The following is a 19,836-nucleotide window of genomic DNA, read 5'->3' as shown; positions in this document are numbered from 1 at the left end:
ATATATATATATATATATATATATATATATGTTTGGCTATGCGCAGAAAATCTCTGGCCGGTGACAAAAGGATCTGATTGTCCCTGGGGAGGAGTACTGAGCTCTGGGGAAACCACCTTAGCTTTCCGTGAAAATGTTTGGGTTTGGGGCTTTTCCTGCCACATATGTATACCGTTTAAAAAGGGGCCGAAGCAAAGATGGAGAACAGCACTATAAGTCTTTTAAAAATTGCTGGTAAAACCCACCGAGCCTCAGAGCCCCAGCTGCGCCGTCGCAGCGTCCCAAGGAGCGGAGGTTCTGGCCGCGGGCGCCAGGCAGGAGGGTTTGGGGCGGGAATCTGGGGCGGGCCTGGGGAAGGGAATGGAGAAATGAATTTGCAGGGACAACCCAAGGCGGGGAAAGACCCATGAGGCAAAGCGCAAACCGGGGACAGCGTACGGTAGAGAAGAAAACCAGGCGCTGTGAGAAAGCGCGCTCGGTACACCGCACACAGCCAGGTGTCGCTTTTCCCACCGACGGCGGCGAGGCTGACGCTGCAGCTCTGCGCCTGCGCCCCCGGCAGTGTTTTCGCCGGCGCGGCCACGCGGGGGCGCCGTCAGGTCCGGATCGCTCTCCCCAGGCCCCAGCAGCCGGACGTTCGCCTCTTCCGGGTCGGGAACTTGGGAGAAGAACCACTTCCGGTGACGGAGCTACGTCACTTCCTTTCACGCTCGGCGTTTGGGTGGCGGGTCCCCACGCGCGTTCGACATGCGTATAGAAAAGTGTTACTTCTGTTCCGGGCCCATATACCCGGGCCACGGCATGATGTTCGTCCGCAACGACTGCAAGGTGAGGTGGCCAGGGCCGCAGCGCACCGCTGCGCCCGCGGCGTTCGGCCGGGGTGTCCGCTTTCCCCCGAGAGAGGGGGGCTTTGCATCAGCTCCGGCCTCGACCTCCCGCCTGCGGAGTTTCGCCTGCGGGCGTCCGGAACGGAGCTGGTCGCCAGGCCACCCTTGGGCGAGGTTGGCTGCTGCGAGGTTCCGGAAGAGCGGGGCGGGGTGGCCGCTCTACAGCTCAGTAAGCTTTGTTGGACGTGTGGCCAGTCAGGCGTCGTTGCTAATGGCCGCAGCATAGAGGTGAAGAAGCTTTGGGACTGTCCAGAGTGTGTAGAGGTTGATGGAAATGTTTCATTCATTTAGGCTTAGTAGACTTAGGTATTATGCAGTTATTGGAGGTGAGTGTGTGTGTGTGAGTGAGTGTGTGTGTGGGGGGGTCGTATATATGAGAGGGCCCGGAAAGATGATATCATTTACCCTGGATCTTGAATTGTGCATGAGCAAGTGTGGCGAGGGCATTCTAGGTGGAAGGAAAGTGAGCAGTTTGAGCAGAGGCTCAGGACGAAGCATCGTGGGTGGTAATAGAGGCTTGGGGTAGGGCTATAAATACAAATGTAGGAGTATTTGCAAAAAGATTAACCTGTAAACATAAGGTAACACACATACCGATACACCGTAAGGGTTGGTTGTGAAAGACTTTGTGAACGATGCATGAATTGGGAGGTGATTTTGACATGTTAAGGAATTACAGTTCCTACTTCACTGCGTTATCTCTCTATTATAGACGGAAGATACTGAGCTCATTAAATCAGGAGCAAGGGTTCTTCCTGAAAGTGAGAGACCAAATCTATGTTTGGGTACTTGAAAGAGCAATAAGAAGATGATAAAAAAAAAAAAAAGAATCATTGCCAGGTTGGAGTCAAATTCACAGTGGGCAGTGTGGCCTTGTAGATGATCTGGTCGTCATGATTTTATGGTTTTTGACCAGCAGTGCTTGTCAGCTGGGTGTTGGCATTAGAACCACAGATGTGGGAGCAGCTATCTAGAGCTGGATGTTGATCTGACACCTGGGAAGTTCAGATCGGTGAGGTAGGTAGTCGTAGGGAAGGATAGGGAAGACCAGTGGATCAGAACAAATCGATTGGAGAAATTAGAAGTAGTGGAGACCCTGAAGCACGAATGAAGGAAAAGTACAGGCACATCTTGGAGATGTTGTAGATTCGGTTCCAGACCACCACGATGAAGTGAGTCACAATCTTTTGGTAAAAAAGCGCAACACCTGTGAAGTGCCATATAGTGAAGTGCAATAAAATGAGGCATGCCTGTGTCTCCTTTTATCTGTGTTGATGAATCCCAAATCTGTATCTCCTTAGCTCCAGTTCTGAATTTTCCACCTGACTGGGTAATCCTGTTTGTACCTCACAGTGAGCCCACTGAAGGAGCGTTCCTTACTCCTCAGATCATTTTGCTCTCTGAATTAATATCTCTCATCTGCTAGACAGCTTTGCTAGAAGTAAGAGTCATCTTTGGATCTTTCACCTTTTGTATCTAGTTGTTAAGAGTGCTATTCATTCTGCCTTTGCAAAGGATAGTGAGTGGTCTTTGCTTTCTCTTGCCCTGGTTCCAGGTTTGGCACCTGTCATTTTTCTAGCCCCCTAACTAGTCTTTCTGCCTTTATGCTCTTAGCTTTTGAGGCCCATCTTACACTTCTTAGGTAGAATTAGTGATAATGCTCCATATTTTCACATAGTTTTAAACAGGAAAAATACATACACCCTACTGAGTGCTTAATAAATGTTGAATTGGTGGAATAAGAAAGGGTCAAAGGACTGAGGTGTGATTAGATGGATCATTTGTTTGCACGTTGAAGATAGGATGATGCTAGAGGACAAAATTAAAAGGGAGACTTGAGCCTTCGGAGCTTTGTCTCACACAAAATCTATCCACCAAACAGGATTACCCTGTCAGGTGAGATTTAATCACCTTATTGTGTTTTCCCATATTACTTTATACATGATTATTGTATATAGCTTTATCCCATTTTTTATATCCTAGTCTGATCTCGATCTCTCTTATTTGCAAAGTGAGACTTTATCATACTTATCTTGCTAGCCTAAGTTCTCAAGGTAGGGATTTATGTTTTAGTTATTCTTGTATCCCTATACCTAGTATAACATCAGGCACATAGTAGATGCACCTTATTTGCTGATTGAATCCCCATCCCCTCTTCAGATGTTTCATTGTGCTTGTCAGATAATGTCTATAGGTTTGGAGTTCAAATAGACTTTCCTATAACTTCCCATGGGCTCTTTCTGGAATTGAGGAGACCCAGGACAAGTTCAAATCCCTCATTAGATAGATCTCAGAAATGGGAATATGTCTAGGAGTTATCTAGTAAGTATTAAACACAGGAGGCTTTTACTTAAAAAGGTTATAATACTTTGGGCTGGAAATGCTCAAAGAAATTTTACTGATAGTGATTTCATAGTGAGTCACTCCAGGAGACTATAGTAGTTCTCATATTTTCTTATTACTTTGAAATTAATTCAAGAATGTAGACAAACTTTCACTCATGTCTCTCCAAAGAGGGCTCTCCAGGAGGAGCCTAGATTAGATTAACCTAGTATTGACCATTTCTAAGAAAAGTATGTCCTAGTGTGTATAATGACCTGCTTGAAGTTCCCCATAGATGAAAGTATACATAAAATGAAAAGTATTTTGGCTTGTGACATATTCAAGTATTTTGCCTTATTTAAGTTTGAAATGTTTATACCTCATTTTGATTTATTTTTAAAACTGGGTCGCATCTTCTCAGGTGTGATAATTTAACTAAAAAAAATTACCTTTTCCTATTTCTTTTGGTAACACACAAATTGTAATGTGTTTTAAGACATTACAAAGTAACAAAATAATGCATTTTAGACTTACACAATGAGTCCCAATAATCCATTTTAGGAGCACATTGAGGCATCCTTAAATTGTAAGCATTACTAAGGTGGAGAATTAAAGTAGAAATGAAGATTCTTCCAAGTAGATTTTAGAAAACAAATCTATAGCCAGTTTTAGTTGCTTTTTGAAATTATTTTGTGTAAGGATGGAAAGGACCAAAGGAGATTTCAGGATGGTGGCTTGAAACTTTTACCCCGGCTGAGGTATATAGAAAGTGAATTTTGAGAATTATTGTGAAATGGGAAGTGATTTAAATAAATGACTTTCCTTAAAACTATTTCTGATTCAAGATCATTATAAGGTTTTTACTGTTATTTTATAAAAATGGTAGTTTTTAACCATATTTTCAGGGCCCTCAGCTTTTATTTATGATGATGCTTGATAGTAAAAAAATAGTTCAATTTCCATTTAACCTGCTATGTCCATATATTTCTTAATAGTATGGTAAGTAGAAGCAATTGCGAGTGAGAAACATTGTCATTTCTCAGACTTTACAGTATATTTTGTCTGGGAGGGGTAATACCCTATGATAGAAAAAACTTTAATATTGACTTCTCACTATTTTAACTTTTCTTGTAGGTGTTCAGGTTTTGTAAATCCAAGTGTCATAAAAACTTTAAAAAGAAGCGCAATCCTCGAAAGGTCAGGTGGACTAAAGCTTTCCGTAAAGCAGCTGGTAAAGAGCTCACAGTGGTGAGTATAGTTTTTACAGTTTAAAAATTTTTTTGCAGGGGGGGAGGGGTTATGTGATTTAATTAACTATAACAAAGCTTCTTACAACATGATTGATGAATGACTTTTTTGTATTTGGGTATAGTAAGAATTCTTACATGATCCTAAAATCCATAAATCTGTAGAATTCTGAAAAGGAAAAAAAAATTGTAATCCAGTTTGTAGAAGTGATTTTTCTTATTCTCAAAAAACTATTTTTAGCTCTTGCAAAGAAAAGGGTAAAGTTGGAAATTGCTGCTTAGGGATTTTGAGAGGAAGTTAAAAATTAATTAAAGGATTCTTGAACAGCAGTGAGGACTCAGATGAGATTTGTAATAGACTCACTTATCAGTATATACACTGAGTGGCCAGATTATTATGACCATCCCATCAATACTTCGTTGGGCCACCTTTTGCATTCAATACTGCGGCGATTCTTCTTGGCATTGACTCCACGAGATGTTGAAAGGTGATGCAAGGAATCTGACACCATGCCTGATGAATAGCACTGTCCAGTTCTGTGAGATTTGATGGTTGTGGAACCAGCTGCCTGATGGCTCTTTTAACTTCGTCCCACAAATGTTCAATTGGATTGAGATCTGGTGATTGTGGGGGCCACCTAAGCAAGGTAAAGTCTCCCTCATGTTCTTGAAACCACTCCTCCACAATATGAGCACCGTGGCATGGTGCATTATCTTGTTGGAAGAAGCCATCTCCATTGGGATACGCCATCAACATAATAGGATTAACTTGATCAGCAATGATACTTAGGTATGTTGTGCTATTCAGGCGTTGTTCCACACGAATTAAAGGGCCAAAATCATGCCAGGAAAACATGCCCCAAACCATAACACTGCCCCCACCAGCTTAAAGGGTTGTACTCATGCATGTGGGGTGCATGCTTTCATGCTGTTTCTGCAAAATTCTCACTCTGCCATCTGCATGATGCAACTGGAAACGTGATTCATCAGGCTACATGACTTTTTTCCAGTGCTGGACTGTCCAATCCTTGTGTTCATGTGCGAATTGGAGACGTTTTATCTTGGTAACTGCAGACAGCAAAGGTGTTCGAACAGGCCTTCGGCTTCCATATCCCATACAATGCAGTGTACGACTACAAACGTCAGGTGGTCATAATAATCTGGCCAACTCAGTGTAGATTTCCTTAGCAGGACTCTGTGTCTGAGAGCGGAGAAGTTAGTTCGTAGTATTGCTGTGAGGAGGAAATTTCGTGTGTGAGTCCCTGTCGTCGTATTGCTGCTGTTCCTGAATTGGTCTAAGGATCCGGGGAAGCTTGTCCACATTCAGCCCCTTCAAAGGGAGGAGCTGAACACTGCTGCACAGGCTACCCTCGAGGGAGGAAGATCTAAACTGTCCCCTCCCTCCATGACTTCCTCTTCCCCCAAACCCACGGCTATTTTCCCACCCCCCTACTCCTTAAGGGCAGTATCTAAGAATTGCCATGAAGCCCTTTGCTGGCTTCCTTAACAAAACCAGAAGTTTTCAATGAATGTAATGAGTAGTTTTTGACAAGATGCAAGGCCAAATTATAGTTACCTTTAGAAAAGTAATTTTCAGTATGGGCAAGAAGAAACAAGCACTTCAATTGTAGGTGGCAACTATATGAATGAAGAAAGGATACCAGTCCCAGTCACTTGCTGGTGACCTTGTCATTGTTGATGTTGTTGTGATATAAATAGAGTCATGTGTATTATAAATGAACTAGCCAGACACAGAGTTAGTGCTGTTCCATATTCCTGTTAGGTAGATTTGGAAACCAATAAATACCTGTAGTTTTTCCAAAATTGTTTTGCATGTTTTAAGATAAATAGGATTATTAACTGTCAAAATACCAACTACATTAAGAAGGGACCTGAAGAATTTCAGGGCAAAGCTTATGTCGTGTGGAGTAGCATTATATTCCCTTGAAGATGTGTAGTTTCATGGCTTTATGCTTTAGCACAAAGGAGTATAGGTCTTCAAATGTATAAGCATGATGGGTATTTAGGTTGAACCACATGAAATTCTCAATGTTTGATTCTTTTGATCTATGAATAATGGTAATTTCATATGGTTCAGCCTAATACAAAGTTTTCTGACTGTGATCTCATCTAGGAATGGGAAGTTAGGGAAGCTTTTTCAATTTGTTTGATCCCATGAGTGCTAAATGCCTCTCCTGAGGAATCAAGTTTGAGCTCTTCCCTTCCCTCCCTTTGAGAATCACTTGGATATAGAGAAATGTTTTCAGTAGGGCTGTCTTGTACATCGTGGGTAAAGGAGAAGAGGTTTAAAAACTCGTATTGTTGGGATCACCCTCGGGGGAATCTTAATGTGTGTCCATAATTTAATAATTCTGAATGCTTGTGAAAAGGAGAATAAATTTTAAGAAATGTTTCCTTCGTACCTCTGTAAAAACCAAATCTGTCCCCCTTTTACAGGATAATTCATTTGAATTTGAAAAACGCAGAAATGAACCTGTCAAATACCAGCGAGAGCTGTGGAATAAAACGAGTAAGTCGCAAGGGAATGCCAGGAATTTTCATAAGCTACTCAAAATCCTTTCCCCAAGTGGCTGATGTGTCCATTATAAAAATAATGTAATTATTAAATTTGATAATATTTGAAGTGCTCACACACAAAACATCCAGAAATCCGAAGAAAAAAAAAGAATATTTTGTTGGGTGAGTGTGGTATAGTTAAAATATACACAAAACCTAGCACACTTTACAAGTTGAGATGATTTGATTTAGAGATATAGTGTATTATGTAAAATTGAGTGATTTGGTAAAATTAAAAAGTTCAGCACTCACGGTGATAATTATAAATTTTCTATCAGAAAGTCTTAGGTAAAAATGAAGCTATAGGTTACTGAAATTAAAAGCAATATCTTGTTCTTGTAGTTTTTTTTTTTTTTTTTTAAGTAGGCAGAGATGACAGAAAGCACACATGTAGTAAAATTGAGTTAAGATAGCTGTAGATTCCACTGTTTGTGTGTGTTTATGGACCCTGCCCCTGCCTTTTCTTCCTGTCTTGATGTCTTTAGCCATTTCTTGTCTTGTGTTGAGGGTGATGTAGTTTGTTAACTAGTAGTCCCTAAAGCTTAGCATTCTCTAAACTTTTTTAGTTTGTAATGGATCACAGACAGGGCATCCCTTTCAACACCTTTTTCTCAACCAGTCAGTCACAAGAATTCAGGAGAGGAATTGAAATGTGGGCATTTGTGGTGGTATTTGTCACCCTCTAAAGCTTTACCTTCCTGAACTGTGTGGAGGAATCAGAGTCCAGTTTTAGAATTGCCTGTTGCACATAGCACTAATTCTGCTTCTTGGTATCTTCTTTTTTCTTCCTTTTAAAAAATTTTTAAAAAGTCTTTTAAAAATTTTGTAATTGGAGGAAGAATTTTTCTGGAAAGCAGTTGATTTTATTTGGTTTATTTGGCTTAGAAATAACACTGTTTCAAACTCAGATTTCTAAAGAGATCAATAACTTCATAGAATTCTTTTTTATTTGATATAATTGCCATATAACACTACATTGGTTTCAGCTGTACAACATAATGATTTGATATTTGTATATGTGGAGAAATGATCACAGTAAGTCTAGTTAACATCCGTCACCTCACATAGTTACACATTTTTCATAGGATTCTTAAATTGATTCCAAAAGGCAGTCCTGTCAAGGACATTATTGGAGGATCATAAAGCATTTCTGGACCCCTGGAGCTATATTTCATTTTGGCCTTTGTTTTCTCTTTTGTTACTCCTTGATGATAGTAGCTGCATATCACCCTGACGTATTTTATAACTACTGTTACTTAGTGGTTATTCAGTTTGATGTTGAAACTGAGATGCATATCTTATTTTAGTTGTATGTGGATATTCAGTTACTATGACCCTCCATGCTGGTTTTGTGTTATTTACATTGATCGCTATAAATAATGTGCTCTGAGACTCATATACTTGAACAGTTAGCGCTGATGCGAGCATGTGAAGATGAACAGGGTGCACACAGTCCCTGCCCCCTCGGTGCATTTTACTGAGTTCTCCTATTTCAGTGCTTCTGTTAGGTGGCAATTGGTTCCCCTGTAATCACAGTCTCATTCCCTTGCCCCACTCGTTTATACTTCTGCAAGTTCTGTAAGAAGCGGTGCTCTATTGAGTATTTTTTTCCTACACAGATTCTGATGTCCTTTTGTATTGGGATCTTAAAAATAGACTTTCCAAAGAACTCCTGGTTAGACTGTATGAATCTTTTGGAACCTAAAACTATTTCCTGCTGGCTTACACAATAATAGCTGTTAGTAGTGTTCCAGAAAAAAAACTTATAAAAGATTTCTTTATTCCCCACACTCCCTATTTCAATATCATCTTGTCTGTAAACTAGGCAATTGACAGTTTTACATTTATTGCTTATATTATTAAATTGTGTGAAGATGTGGAATGAGCAATCTTTGTTAAGAAGCGGATATCTACAGAAACAGCAGTAGGAGAACTTTGAAAGCAGTAATAGTAGGAAGAATAATTTGTATTTTATCCATGTCTCTGTATTTCAGATCAATTTTTAATACTTATTAGATGCTCATGTTTAAAAGTTTTTGGTCTTCTGGAATATCCAGAAATGCAGTATCTTATTCTTGGAAATGATTTATCTGCCACTTGTATTATTTCCCTTCTGAGTAACTTCAAAGTATGAAAATGCTTCTGAATAGTAGAACTTGCCTGTATCATTTTTTGCTGTGAAAGGCAAAGAAAGAAGGAAAAACATTACATATCAAGCACAAGCATACAGAGTAGGGCAAAAGTAGGTTTACAGTTGTGAGTACGTGAAACACAGTTCATTCTTTTATTATTTATTATTGTATTATTTTCCATACAAACAACTATAAACCTATTTTTTGCCGCATCTTGTATTATTCTAAGCCACAGCATGTGCAGATTTAGAGTTGACATTGTCTTAGAGTTATTCATATAAACATCATCTTAATGCCAGAGGCACCATGGGGATCTTATTAAAATGCACATTCTGATACAGTTTGGGTGGGACCTAAGATTTTACATTTCTAACAAACTCCCAGGTGATGCCAATGTTGCTGGAATAAAAGTTTTTGTTTGACATAATTTCAGACTAAACAGAGGTAGCAGTAGTAGAATCCTCTGATACCTTTATCCAGATTCCCTGAATGTTAAATTTACCTTTTCTTTTCTTCTCTCTCTCTCTCCCTTTCCTTCCTTCTATACTTTTTTTTCTGAACTTTTAAGTTGCATACATACGCTCCTCTGTCCCTAAATAGCTTGATAAGTATTTCCGAAAAATAGAACATTCTCTCATAAAGCCACAGTCTAATTATTAGAATCAAGAAATTAACATTGATAGAGTAGTATCATTTAATCTTAGACCTGTTTAGATTTTTCTAATTGTCCCAATATCTTTTATTGCAAAAGTTGCTAGAATAGTACATGTCCTGTCTGTTTTAGTCTCATTCAGTTTGGAACAGTTCCTGAGTTTATTTTCATATTTCACGAAATTGACCGTTTTGAAGAATATAGGCCAGGTATTTGGTTTAAAGTAACGGGAAGTTCTTGTCATTGTTCTATCAGGAGACACCTGCTGTTCATTAGTCCTATTACTAGCAATGCTAACTTTGATCTTTGGCTAAAGGGGTGTCTTCCAGATTCCCACACTGTAAAGTTTGTGTTTTGCCCTTTGTAACTAATAACTCTATTGTGGGGGGATACTTTAAGACTGTGAATAGCTTGCTATACTTCTCTCTACAGACGATACTTTAAGAAGCTAGATTGGGAGTATGTTGTCCAGTATGGTAGCTACTAGCCACTGGGTCTGCTAAGCACTTGAAATGTGGCTAGTCTGCATTGAAATGTGCTGTAAATACAAAATACATGTGGTTTTTGAAGACTTAGTATGAAAGCAAGCATAAAATGTCTCTAATAATTTTTTATACTGATTGCATGTTGAAATGACAATGTTCTAGATATGTTGGGTGAAACAAAATATATCATTAAATTTAATGTTGACCTGTTTCTTTTTAATGTGTCTGCTAGAAATTTAAAATTACATATGTGGTGTATCTTACATTGGACAGTGCTGATATAGATACTAGAGCGTAGTTGGGCTCAGCTTCTGTACACATTTTCCAAAACAGTTGGATTTTAGTGGTTGACTGGTTCATTTTACCAGTATTCGTAATGTGCTGATTATCTCCCCGGTACTTGAAGGAAAACTGGTCTTTATGACCGGGAAGGTGCTGTCTTTCATTTATGGAGATGACAAGCTGAAAATGGTATTAGTTGCTATTAATCTGAGTTCTCTAGAATAAAATTTGAAAAGCATTAGACTGCTTTACTATAGAAGGACAATTTAGTAGCAAAAGCTTTTGTAAAATAAAACTTAGAGAAATGATACTTGTAAAAAATAGCTAACAGTGATGTCAGCAAAGGGTACCTCAGCTGTTTTAGTAGGGTTTTTAAAAAAATGAGTTTTTCATTTAATCAATTTCTAAATCAGAATAAAGAATAAAGAAGTTATTGTTAAACTCTTGCTTGAATGTGAATAATTTGCTAACTCTTATTAATTTTTTTGTAGTTGATGCAATGAAGAGAGTTGAAGAGATCAAACAGAAACGTCAAGCTAAATTTATAATGAACAGGTATGACTATATGTATAGAGTAACTCTTGGAAAAATAATTGCTAGTAGACATTTAGAGGCATGTTTTTTTTCCACATAACTTTAGATTTACAAAAACTGGTAAGAATAGTATAAATAACTCTTGCATATTCTATTAGCATTTTGCCACATTTACTTTAATCCTTGTCTCTATGGCATGCTGTCATAGAAAAGAAGCATGCACCAACAGCTTTTTAGCTTTAAAAGATAGTTAAAGCATTACAGAGAAGGGGCCAAAATGTTTGGGAACAAGTCTGTTAGTTTTTTGTTGAATGTCTTACGAGTTTGTGCTCTTGTAATTACTGAATGATTTAAAAAATTAGGTAACAGAAACTGTTCTCTATTTGAGGAGAGATGATCGAGGCTTTAGAAGATTTGCACTACATGTATATAATAGACATTGATCTCTGAAATTTAATTTCTTCCTTCAATCTCATTCCTTCATTCACTCCACAAATATATATTGAGTCCTCATTTTATTTCCTATTAGGTACTAGGTATACACTGAATGAACAAGTTTGTAGTGTAGGAGAATCTTATTTAAGCTAATTTGTAACTAGAAAATAATTGAGTTCCCATTCCTCATCTATATGGCTTATTTAATTAGTAAATTTTATTTTTAAAAATTACAGATTAATGTCTAAAGTTTTAGTAACTGAAATCTTGGCCTTAAATGTTGCTACCCTAGGTTGAAGAAAAATAAAGAACTACAGAAAGCTCAGGACATCAAAGAAGTTAAGCAAAACATCCATCTCATCCGGGCACCTTTTGCATGTAAGTAAAGCATTGTGTAGGAATTCTCTGCTTTAAGTAGAGAGATGAAAAAAATCTAGATTTTTGTGGCCTATGTAATTTGGTATCAAGTAGCTCTTTAAGGTTGAGTATTTTTTCATGTAAATGTTATCTCAGAACATTTGTGATATGACTTGGTTAAATAGTTATAAGTTATTCAGTCTATTTCCCAGTTTAAGTCAATTTTTTTTACATGTGTTTTTTTTTTTCTCCTTCATAAAATCTTTTCTGTAAGTTATCTCTCTAAGTTAATCAAAATGAGTTGAGTAACAATTTCATAGACAGTTTTGCCTCATACCTGTTTTTATTAAAGGACAGTGTTCTATGTTAGTGGTTCTCAGACTGGTCAGTATGGGAATTACTTGGGGAACTTAGCATAAATACAGAGGCTCTGGCTCTTTGATTCTGGGCCTCTGTTCTTTAAGTAGTTCTCCAGGCAATTCTGATAATGTAAGGTTTTGAGAACTACACTTTTGTATTAAAACCTTCTCTTTGTGTTTATGTAACTTATTAGAGGCCTGGTGCACAGATTCGTGCACCAGTGGGGTCCCTCCATCTGGCCTGCGCCCTCTCACAATCTGGGACCCCACCGGTGCACGATCAGGGCCGGACAGGGACCATTGAAGGGCTCCAGGGCCTGTCAGGCCCGTCTTGCCCAGTCCTGATCAGCCAGAACCCCAGCAGCAAGCTAACCTACTGTCGGAGCGTCTGCCCCCTGGTGGTTAGTGCGCATCACAGCAACTGGTCAAACAGTCAAATGAATGGTGGGACACTTAGCATATTAGGCTTACTCAGCTGTCACCAAGTACTTTGGTGAGATTTAGGTGAAGACTTAATTTCTGAATGATTCCATGCCTAAAGCTTATTAGGAAAGGTCAAATTCTGTAAGCACATGTTGAGTAGATTTGTGTTAAAGTTGTACCTTGGTTGTGTTTGTACCAAATTTTATTAAAACAAAATAGAATCTGGAGCATTTGTTTCACATATAGATGTTACAAACTGACACCTAAAAAACAACAGGAATGAAACATTGTTATCTAAGTTTTTAAATAACCCTCTGAGGTTGGTAGTACAGTGTTTAGAGCAGGGACCATGGATCCATGAGGGCCAGGGTTCAAATTCCATCACTTTGACTTACTGGACTTACCAACTGAGTGCTCTTGGGCAAGTTCACCTGTCTCTGTGCCTCAGCTTTTCTCTTCTTTAAAATGTGCCCTGGCCGGGTTGCTAAGTTGTTTAGTGTTGTCCTGATACGTCAAGGTTGTGGGCTAGATCCCTGGTCAGGGCACATACCAGAATCAACCAATGAATGCATACGTAAGTGAAACTACTCTCTTCCTCCTTCCTTCTCTGTCTCTCTGAAACCCCTCCCCCCCTCAAATCAGTAACTAAAATGAAATAAAATGTAAGTTGTTATGAAGGTGAAATGAGCAAATGTAAGTAGAATGCCTTCTTAATGTGTGGCATATTATAAGATCTGTACAAGTTTATTTACTATTCTTAAATATCTTAGAAATTGCCAATGTTATTTTAAAACATCTAGGATCCTTTATAAAGTGTTGATGAGTTCTGTAAGGTCACATTGAGTTGATAAAATTTTTAATTTTTCTTTTTTTTTTTAAGGCAAAGGAAAGCAGTTGGAAGACAAAATGGTACAGAAACTACAAGAGGATGTGGACATGGAAGTTGTTTCTGACAATCCTGTTTAACTGTTTCTATGAGCACATTGGAAATGTCCTTTAGAGGCTTAGGTACTCTAAGTTATTGATTTATTTTTTACATAAGGTGACTCAGATGGAAAGGTGATTAAAAATACATCTCTTCTACATTACTACCTGCAAAACATCTGATAATATGGATGCTAGATTGCATCTCAATGTTAAATCTTCAGTGATAGATGTACTTATGTAAATTATGAAAATTTTATAAATACAAAGTGAATTGTGGACATAAAATGGTGGTGCCACTTGGATAATGGCACCAGGCAGCATTTATGTAGTAACTGATGACAAACATTCATGGCTAGTGATATATAAAATAAAATGTTCTTTGCAGTAAAAATCTTCCCTTTATTAACTTTATAGAAGGAGGGATATGACAAGGAACTAACAATCTGTATGATAATTAGCCTCAAGTACTCATCTTTTATTTTGATTTCAGTATTTCATGTTTTGGTTTATTAACATATTAGAAGAACATAATGGCCTCATGTGGAAGCCTAATTCTGTTGGATTTTTTTTGACCTGGTTTACCTGTTTGGAAAGGCAGTTGTGGATGTTGGGGTGAGTGCTGAATAGTCGTTTCTGAAATGGCACTCTGCTCTCCAATTTCACTTTTGAGAAAATTCTAACTTGAGATTCCTGGTAGAACAGGCTTTATTTTTTTCACTCAACAATGATTTAGAAGCAGGGGAATCCAGAGTATCTTAAAAAATTTTGTGAGCTTTTCTTTTAAAAAGCTAATTGTTTTCGGGAAAATTGAATTTATGGGTAGAATGTCTACACATTATTTGCACATAAAATAATTTCTTTAGTAATTGACTATGTATTTATTATTTAAACATACTAAACGAAGGTAAAGTATCAGTTACTTGGAAGAAAACAACTTCACCCACATATGCTACTGAGGTAGGATATATATTTAAAAAATATATATTTAATACTTCATGTTTCTGTACTTTTACATTATTTACAAGTTAAGTATGTTAATAGTGTTAGGAACTCATTTTTACATTATTTTTTAGGACAGAATTTAGAATAAATGAGAGGTTTTTAGGGTTATAGAACTATATAGTAATGGCTAAATTTTTATTTCAGTATTAGTAATAAAGTGGACTGATCCATGGACCAAGTGTTAAAAGACCTGAATTCTAGTGTGGTTTTGCCTCTATGTTCTTATTTGTAAAATATGGCTCATTTATAAACAATATTATTGATAACAATTAGGGGAAATATATATGTAATCAAAGATATTTGTAAAATTACCCTGTATTAATAAGTAAGAGCTATACTTGCTGTAGTTCACTAATCTGAGGCACCTGATGGTCTGCCTAGTTCCATCTTCAAAACTTGAGACAGATGAGAGATTACCCGTGGAAATTTAGAACTTTCTCTGGGGTACTAGTAAAGGTCTCGTCAGCAAGTTGATTCCTGTGCAGGGGACTGGGGAGTGGGATGGCTAGAAGCTGCTTTCTCACCTCAGCCAAATCCACAATCTTCAGGAAGACTGACGGGAGCTCTGGGAACATAGCTTTGAACCCCAGGGAAATCCCAGAGAATTCTGAAATATGAGAGTGTTTTTTTTTGTTTTTTTGTTTTTTTTCAGATTAAAAATTAAAAAAAAAAATTTGAATTCTCACCAGAGGATATATTTTCCATTGATTTTTAGAGAGAGAGAAAGGGAGGGGGAAAACAGAGAAACAATGTGAGCGACATATCGATTGGTTGTTTCCTGCATACGTCCTGACCTGGACCAAGGATCAAGCCTGTAACTAAGGTACCTGCCCTTGACCAGAATTGAACCCTGGATCCTTTAGTCTGCAGGCCAATGCTCTGTCCACTGAACCAAACTGGCTAGGCGTGAGAGTGGGGTTTTAAAAATCTATAATAATAAAAGCGTAATGACTGGAAAACCTTCTGGACGAATCCAGGGCTGCGAGGGAAGCCCGGATGCCTGCCAGCAGCAGGAGGGAAACCCGGGTCCCAGGTGCCAGAGGGAAGCCAGTGCCGGTAGCCGGGGGAAGGAAGGCCTACTCTTGCACAAATTTTGTGCATTAGGCCTCTAATCTATAATAATAAAAGCATAATATGCTAATTAGGCTGGACAGCCAAACAACCTTCCAGACGTCCTTCCGGACAAAGTTGCGCTGAATGGGGCCAAGGCAGAGGCAGTTAGGAGTGATCAGGCAGGCAGGCAAGCAGTTAGGGGCGATCAGGTGAGCAGTTAGTGGTGATCAGGCAGGCAGGCGAGTGGTTAGGAGCCAGCAGTGCCAGATTGCAAGAGGGATGTCCAACTGCCATCCCCCAAGGGGTCCCGGATTGCCAGAGGGTGCAGGCTGGGCTGATGCTTCCCCATGCAGGAATTTCGTGCACTGGGCCTCTAGTATCTATAATAATAAAAGGATAATATGCTAATTAGGCTGGATGTCTTCCGGACGTCATTCTGGACGTCCTTCCTGACGAAGCCAAGGCTGGAGGGAAGCCAGCCGGGTCCTGGGTGCCTGCGGGCGGCCTGGGGGAAGCCAGCCCGGTCCTGGGTGTCTGCAGGTAGCCCGGAGGAAGCTAGCCCGGATCCCAGGTGCCTGCTGGTGGCCAGAGGAGGGAAGCCAAGGTCCTGGGTGCTGGAAAGAAGCCAGTGCCAGCAGCTGGGAGAAGGAAGGCCTACACTTGCACAAATTTTTGTGCATTGGGCCTTTATAATAACCTAAGTGTTGATGAATTATTTTCAAGCATGAATGCTCCAGTCCTAGAGCTCTCTGGAGCAGTACAAACAAGCTTGCTTCGTTATTTAAAATTCAAAAGCTTAGGTAGAAATGTAAAAGGACCTGTGATGCTGGCTGGAACTGAGCAAATGCAGAGTGGTTCCCTGGACCAGTCGTCAGGAGACTGGTAGGTGTTTCTACATCTGCCTCGAACTCTGAGTGACCTGTAGCCATTGATTTCCTTGCTGGGGAATGAGGCTGGGATGGTAAACATATATGTAGAAGTTCTGTACCGGGGCTGCAGCTCTGTAGACCTCTGATTTATAGACGTAGCATTACTGAATCAGGACAGTGGCCTTCTGGCCTCCATTGTTTCTGATGAGAAGTCAGCCGCCAATCTCACCGGTGTTCCCTTATACATGGCAACATCCATGACATTTTTCTCTTGATGGTTTCAAAATTTTCTTTGTCTGGATTTTATCATTTTTACAATGATATGTCTGGGTGTGAGTCTTTGAGGTTCTCCTACTTGGAATTGGTTGACCTTGAATATGTAGATGAATAATTTTCATTAAATATGGGAAGTTTTCAGCCATCCTTTTGGTTCTGTTTATCCGGAACACCCTGAGTAACACACATACCACCACCTTTTGTAGAATTTTGCTACTGCAGGAGATTGTCAGAGTTGGATCTCTCTAAATGATTAAGAAGCTTAGCCTCAGCACAAATTTCAGGAAGTCACTCATGGTTTCTTCCACTTCTTTTACTCATAAATGTGGATTAAGAAAGTAAATTGTAAAAGTAAAACTTTTCATCCTTTAAAGCTGCATTTAACTCAGAACTACCATGAGACTAAAATATCCTGAGTACAAACAAATCAACCATAAAGCCAAGCTTTAATAGCATTAACCAATTTGATAGAAATATTCAAGTGAATTGAGGACAAGAGCAATCAGACCAAAAATGCAGATAAAACCACACTATACTTTCCACTGATTTCTCTACCATTCACAGAGGGCACCCCTATTGCCATACAAAACATACCTGGATTATTTCTAAAGAACTTCCAAAATGAGTTTATACAACATCCAAATCTAAATAAAAACTGGTGGGAGAATTGTTGAAGTCTAGTGACGAACCTGCAATTGTGACTAGGTTACTATCCATATTCCACATCCATAATCTGTCCCAGTTCTGTGAACAATAGTCTGAGCTTGTTTGCACCATTGGTGAAATAATCTGGCAGAAACAACGATCCTGAAATAACCGACAAAAACACCAAGCAAATAGTAAACACATTGTGAAGCAACTCTGTTTAAGTCTACTTAAATGATGCTATGTCTCCTTCATTAAACATATTTGAAGAGAAAAGGACACGAGGTGTTTCACTGGCTGACCTGATCATTGTAAATCACCACGTACAGCAGCAATACTGTCTTAAGAGAATTGCACAACTGCATCACCACACAGTAATCTTGCTGGCTGCCTCTAGGGCAGTTAGCTCTAGTGGTTCCTGCTGCACTCATCCACGTGAACCTGCTTTTAAACCAATCAAAGAAAATGAGAACCAGCCGGGGCAATCGAACCCTACAATCCCCTGCAGAAGTGATCTGGGAGACAGCCCTTTCCCCATCAACAAGCTTGTTCTAATTTATTTATTTATTGGGGTGACATTGGTCAACATGAACAGAGGTTTCAGGTGTGGGTTTCTATGTTACAAGATCTGTATATTGCACTATGTGCCCGCCACCCAAAGTCAAATCTGTCACTATATGTTAGGACCCCCTTTTCTCCCCACCCCCTTCCCTCTGGCAACCACCACACTGCTGTTTGTGTTCACAACTTTCAATTTTATATCCCACATGTGAGTGGAGCCGTATGGTTCTTAGTTTTTTCTGACTGACCTCTTTCACTTAGCATAATGTTCTCCAGGTCCATCCACGTTGCAGATTGTGCTATTTCATCCTCTTATGGCTGAGTAGTATTTCATTGTGTAATGTACCACATCTTTATCCAGTCCTCACAGCAACCCCTCTCCTGGATATATATACCTGAAAAACTTGAAATCATGTATTCCCAAAGATATATGCACCGCTATGTTCATTTCAGCATTATTCACGTTGGCCAAGATATGGGAGTGGTTCTAATTTAAACCTTCATTGCCAAGCACCATTTCTAGCCTCCCATAAGACACTTAACACATTGCGGATGGATCATGAGAATTCTCGCTTCATATTACACAGTGTTTTACAAAGTATCATACTTTAAGAAGATACTAGTTTGTAAGAACATGGAATAAATAACTTCAAAATGCAATGCGTATTTAATTTTAAAGTGTGTCTTTAACATTTATGTAAAACGATTTTTGTACTCGTTCAATAGAAACTTATCTGGCCACTGGGTAAAGCCAGCAATAAAACTACTGGTCCGCAATGTGTTTAGTCCTTTGGAGGGCTGTGTAAGACTCTGGCTGACAACCAAGGGTGTAAATCCCCCTGAATAGCTATTCCTGGAAGAAGGGGATGTGGAAGGTGGGTATTCCTCACTTATCCATTTAAATCTTTGCATGCCCTCACTCTGTATCAGACACCGAACCAGATCATGGGATGTAACAGTAAATCAGACGCAAGGTCTGTCCTCAAGGAGCTTCCAGTCTGAGTGTGAAACCAAATTACAACCAAACGACAAGTGAGACATAAATACACGGGTCATTTGGAACTCAGATGTTAAAATCTCTGGCTAAGGAGAGGGGAACAAAACATCCTTGCAGAGAAGAACTACTGAGCCAAGTTCAAATGTTTAAAAATCTGCTTATTCCTGTTCCTTCCTATCCCATACTGACTCCTGTTTAACATTGCACCAGCTTAACCAGCTCTGTCCATTCGCTCTATAAAGCAGACAGCTGCACAGTGGGTGGGTACTGAGCAGTCACAGCATGTCGGCTAGTTAGGGACGCTAGTGCACCTACAGCAGTGATGGGCAACCTTTTGAGCTTGGTGTGTCAAACTTCGCCAAAAAACTGAGCATAACTCGGGTAGTGTGTCACTTTGAGGAAAAAACATTATTTCGCAAATGTTTCATCCTCAGGAGCAGCAAATGTTTCATCCTCGGCATGCGGCCGCCTCAGTGGCCGCGTGTCATCAGAAATGGCTACGTGTGTCAGTGCTGACACGCGTGTCATAGGTTCGCCATCACTGACCTACACGTTGCTGCTTCCCCTATGTTAGTTGTACATTTACCAAGAGTCAATTGTGCTTGTTCTCAAACCTGTTTATGCCTTTGTACTTGTAATTGGAATGGGGATTGTGGTTGGCAGAATAATGCCACCAAAGATGTTCACACTCTAATCCTCAGAATTTGGGAATATAGTATGTGGTACCTTGTGCGGCAACAGGGATTTTGCATATGTGATTAAAGTTAAGAATTTGAGAGTAGATTGGATTGCCCAGGTGTGTCCGATCTAATCA

The 19,836-nt window shown here is 39.4% G+C and overlaps 1 protein-coding gene across 1 annotated transcript; it reads left to right on the top strand.

The window, feature by feature from the left end:
* The first annotated feature begins 679 nt into the window (after positions 1-679).
* RSL24D1 (ribosomal L24 domain containing 1) lies at positions 680-13,700 on the top strand. The gene is made up of 6 exons (XM_079767896.1): positions 680-828; positions 4,344-4,457; positions 6,914-6,986; positions 11,076-11,139; positions 11,846-11,931; positions 13,573-13,700. Exons 1-6 carry the CDS (start codon positions 748-750, stop codon positions 13,656-13,658), a joined length of 504 nt encoding a protein of 167 aa, XP_079624022.1. The 5' UTR covers positions 680-747; the 3' UTR covers positions 13,659-13,700.
* Positions 13,701-19,836: the final 6,136 nt, after the last annotated feature.

This window comes from Cnephaeus nilssonii (genome assembly GCF_951640355.1).
Source record: "Cnephaeus nilssonii genome assembly, chromosome: 4".
NCBI classification, from domain to species: Eukaryota; Metazoa; Chordata; class Mammalia; order Chiroptera; family Vespertilionidae; genus Cnephaeus; species Cnephaeus nilssonii.
This window is presented reverse-complemented; position numbering and strand designations above follow the sequence as displayed.

Excerpts from the sequence above, each read along its gene's own strand:
- RSL24D1 (XM_079767896.1), top strand. The coding sequence starts at position 748 with ATGCGTATAGAAAAGTGTTACTTCTGTTCCGGGCCCATATACCCGGGC. Across the intron at positions 829-4,343 it reads TCGTCCGCAACGACTGCAAG|GTGTTCAGGTTTTGTAAATC; the intron begins GTGAGGTGGCCA and ends CTTTTCTTGTAG. Across the intron at positions 11,140-11,845 it reads GCTAAATTTATAATGAACAG|GTTGAAGAAAAATAAAGAAC; the intron begins GTATGACTATAT and ends TTGCTACCCTAG.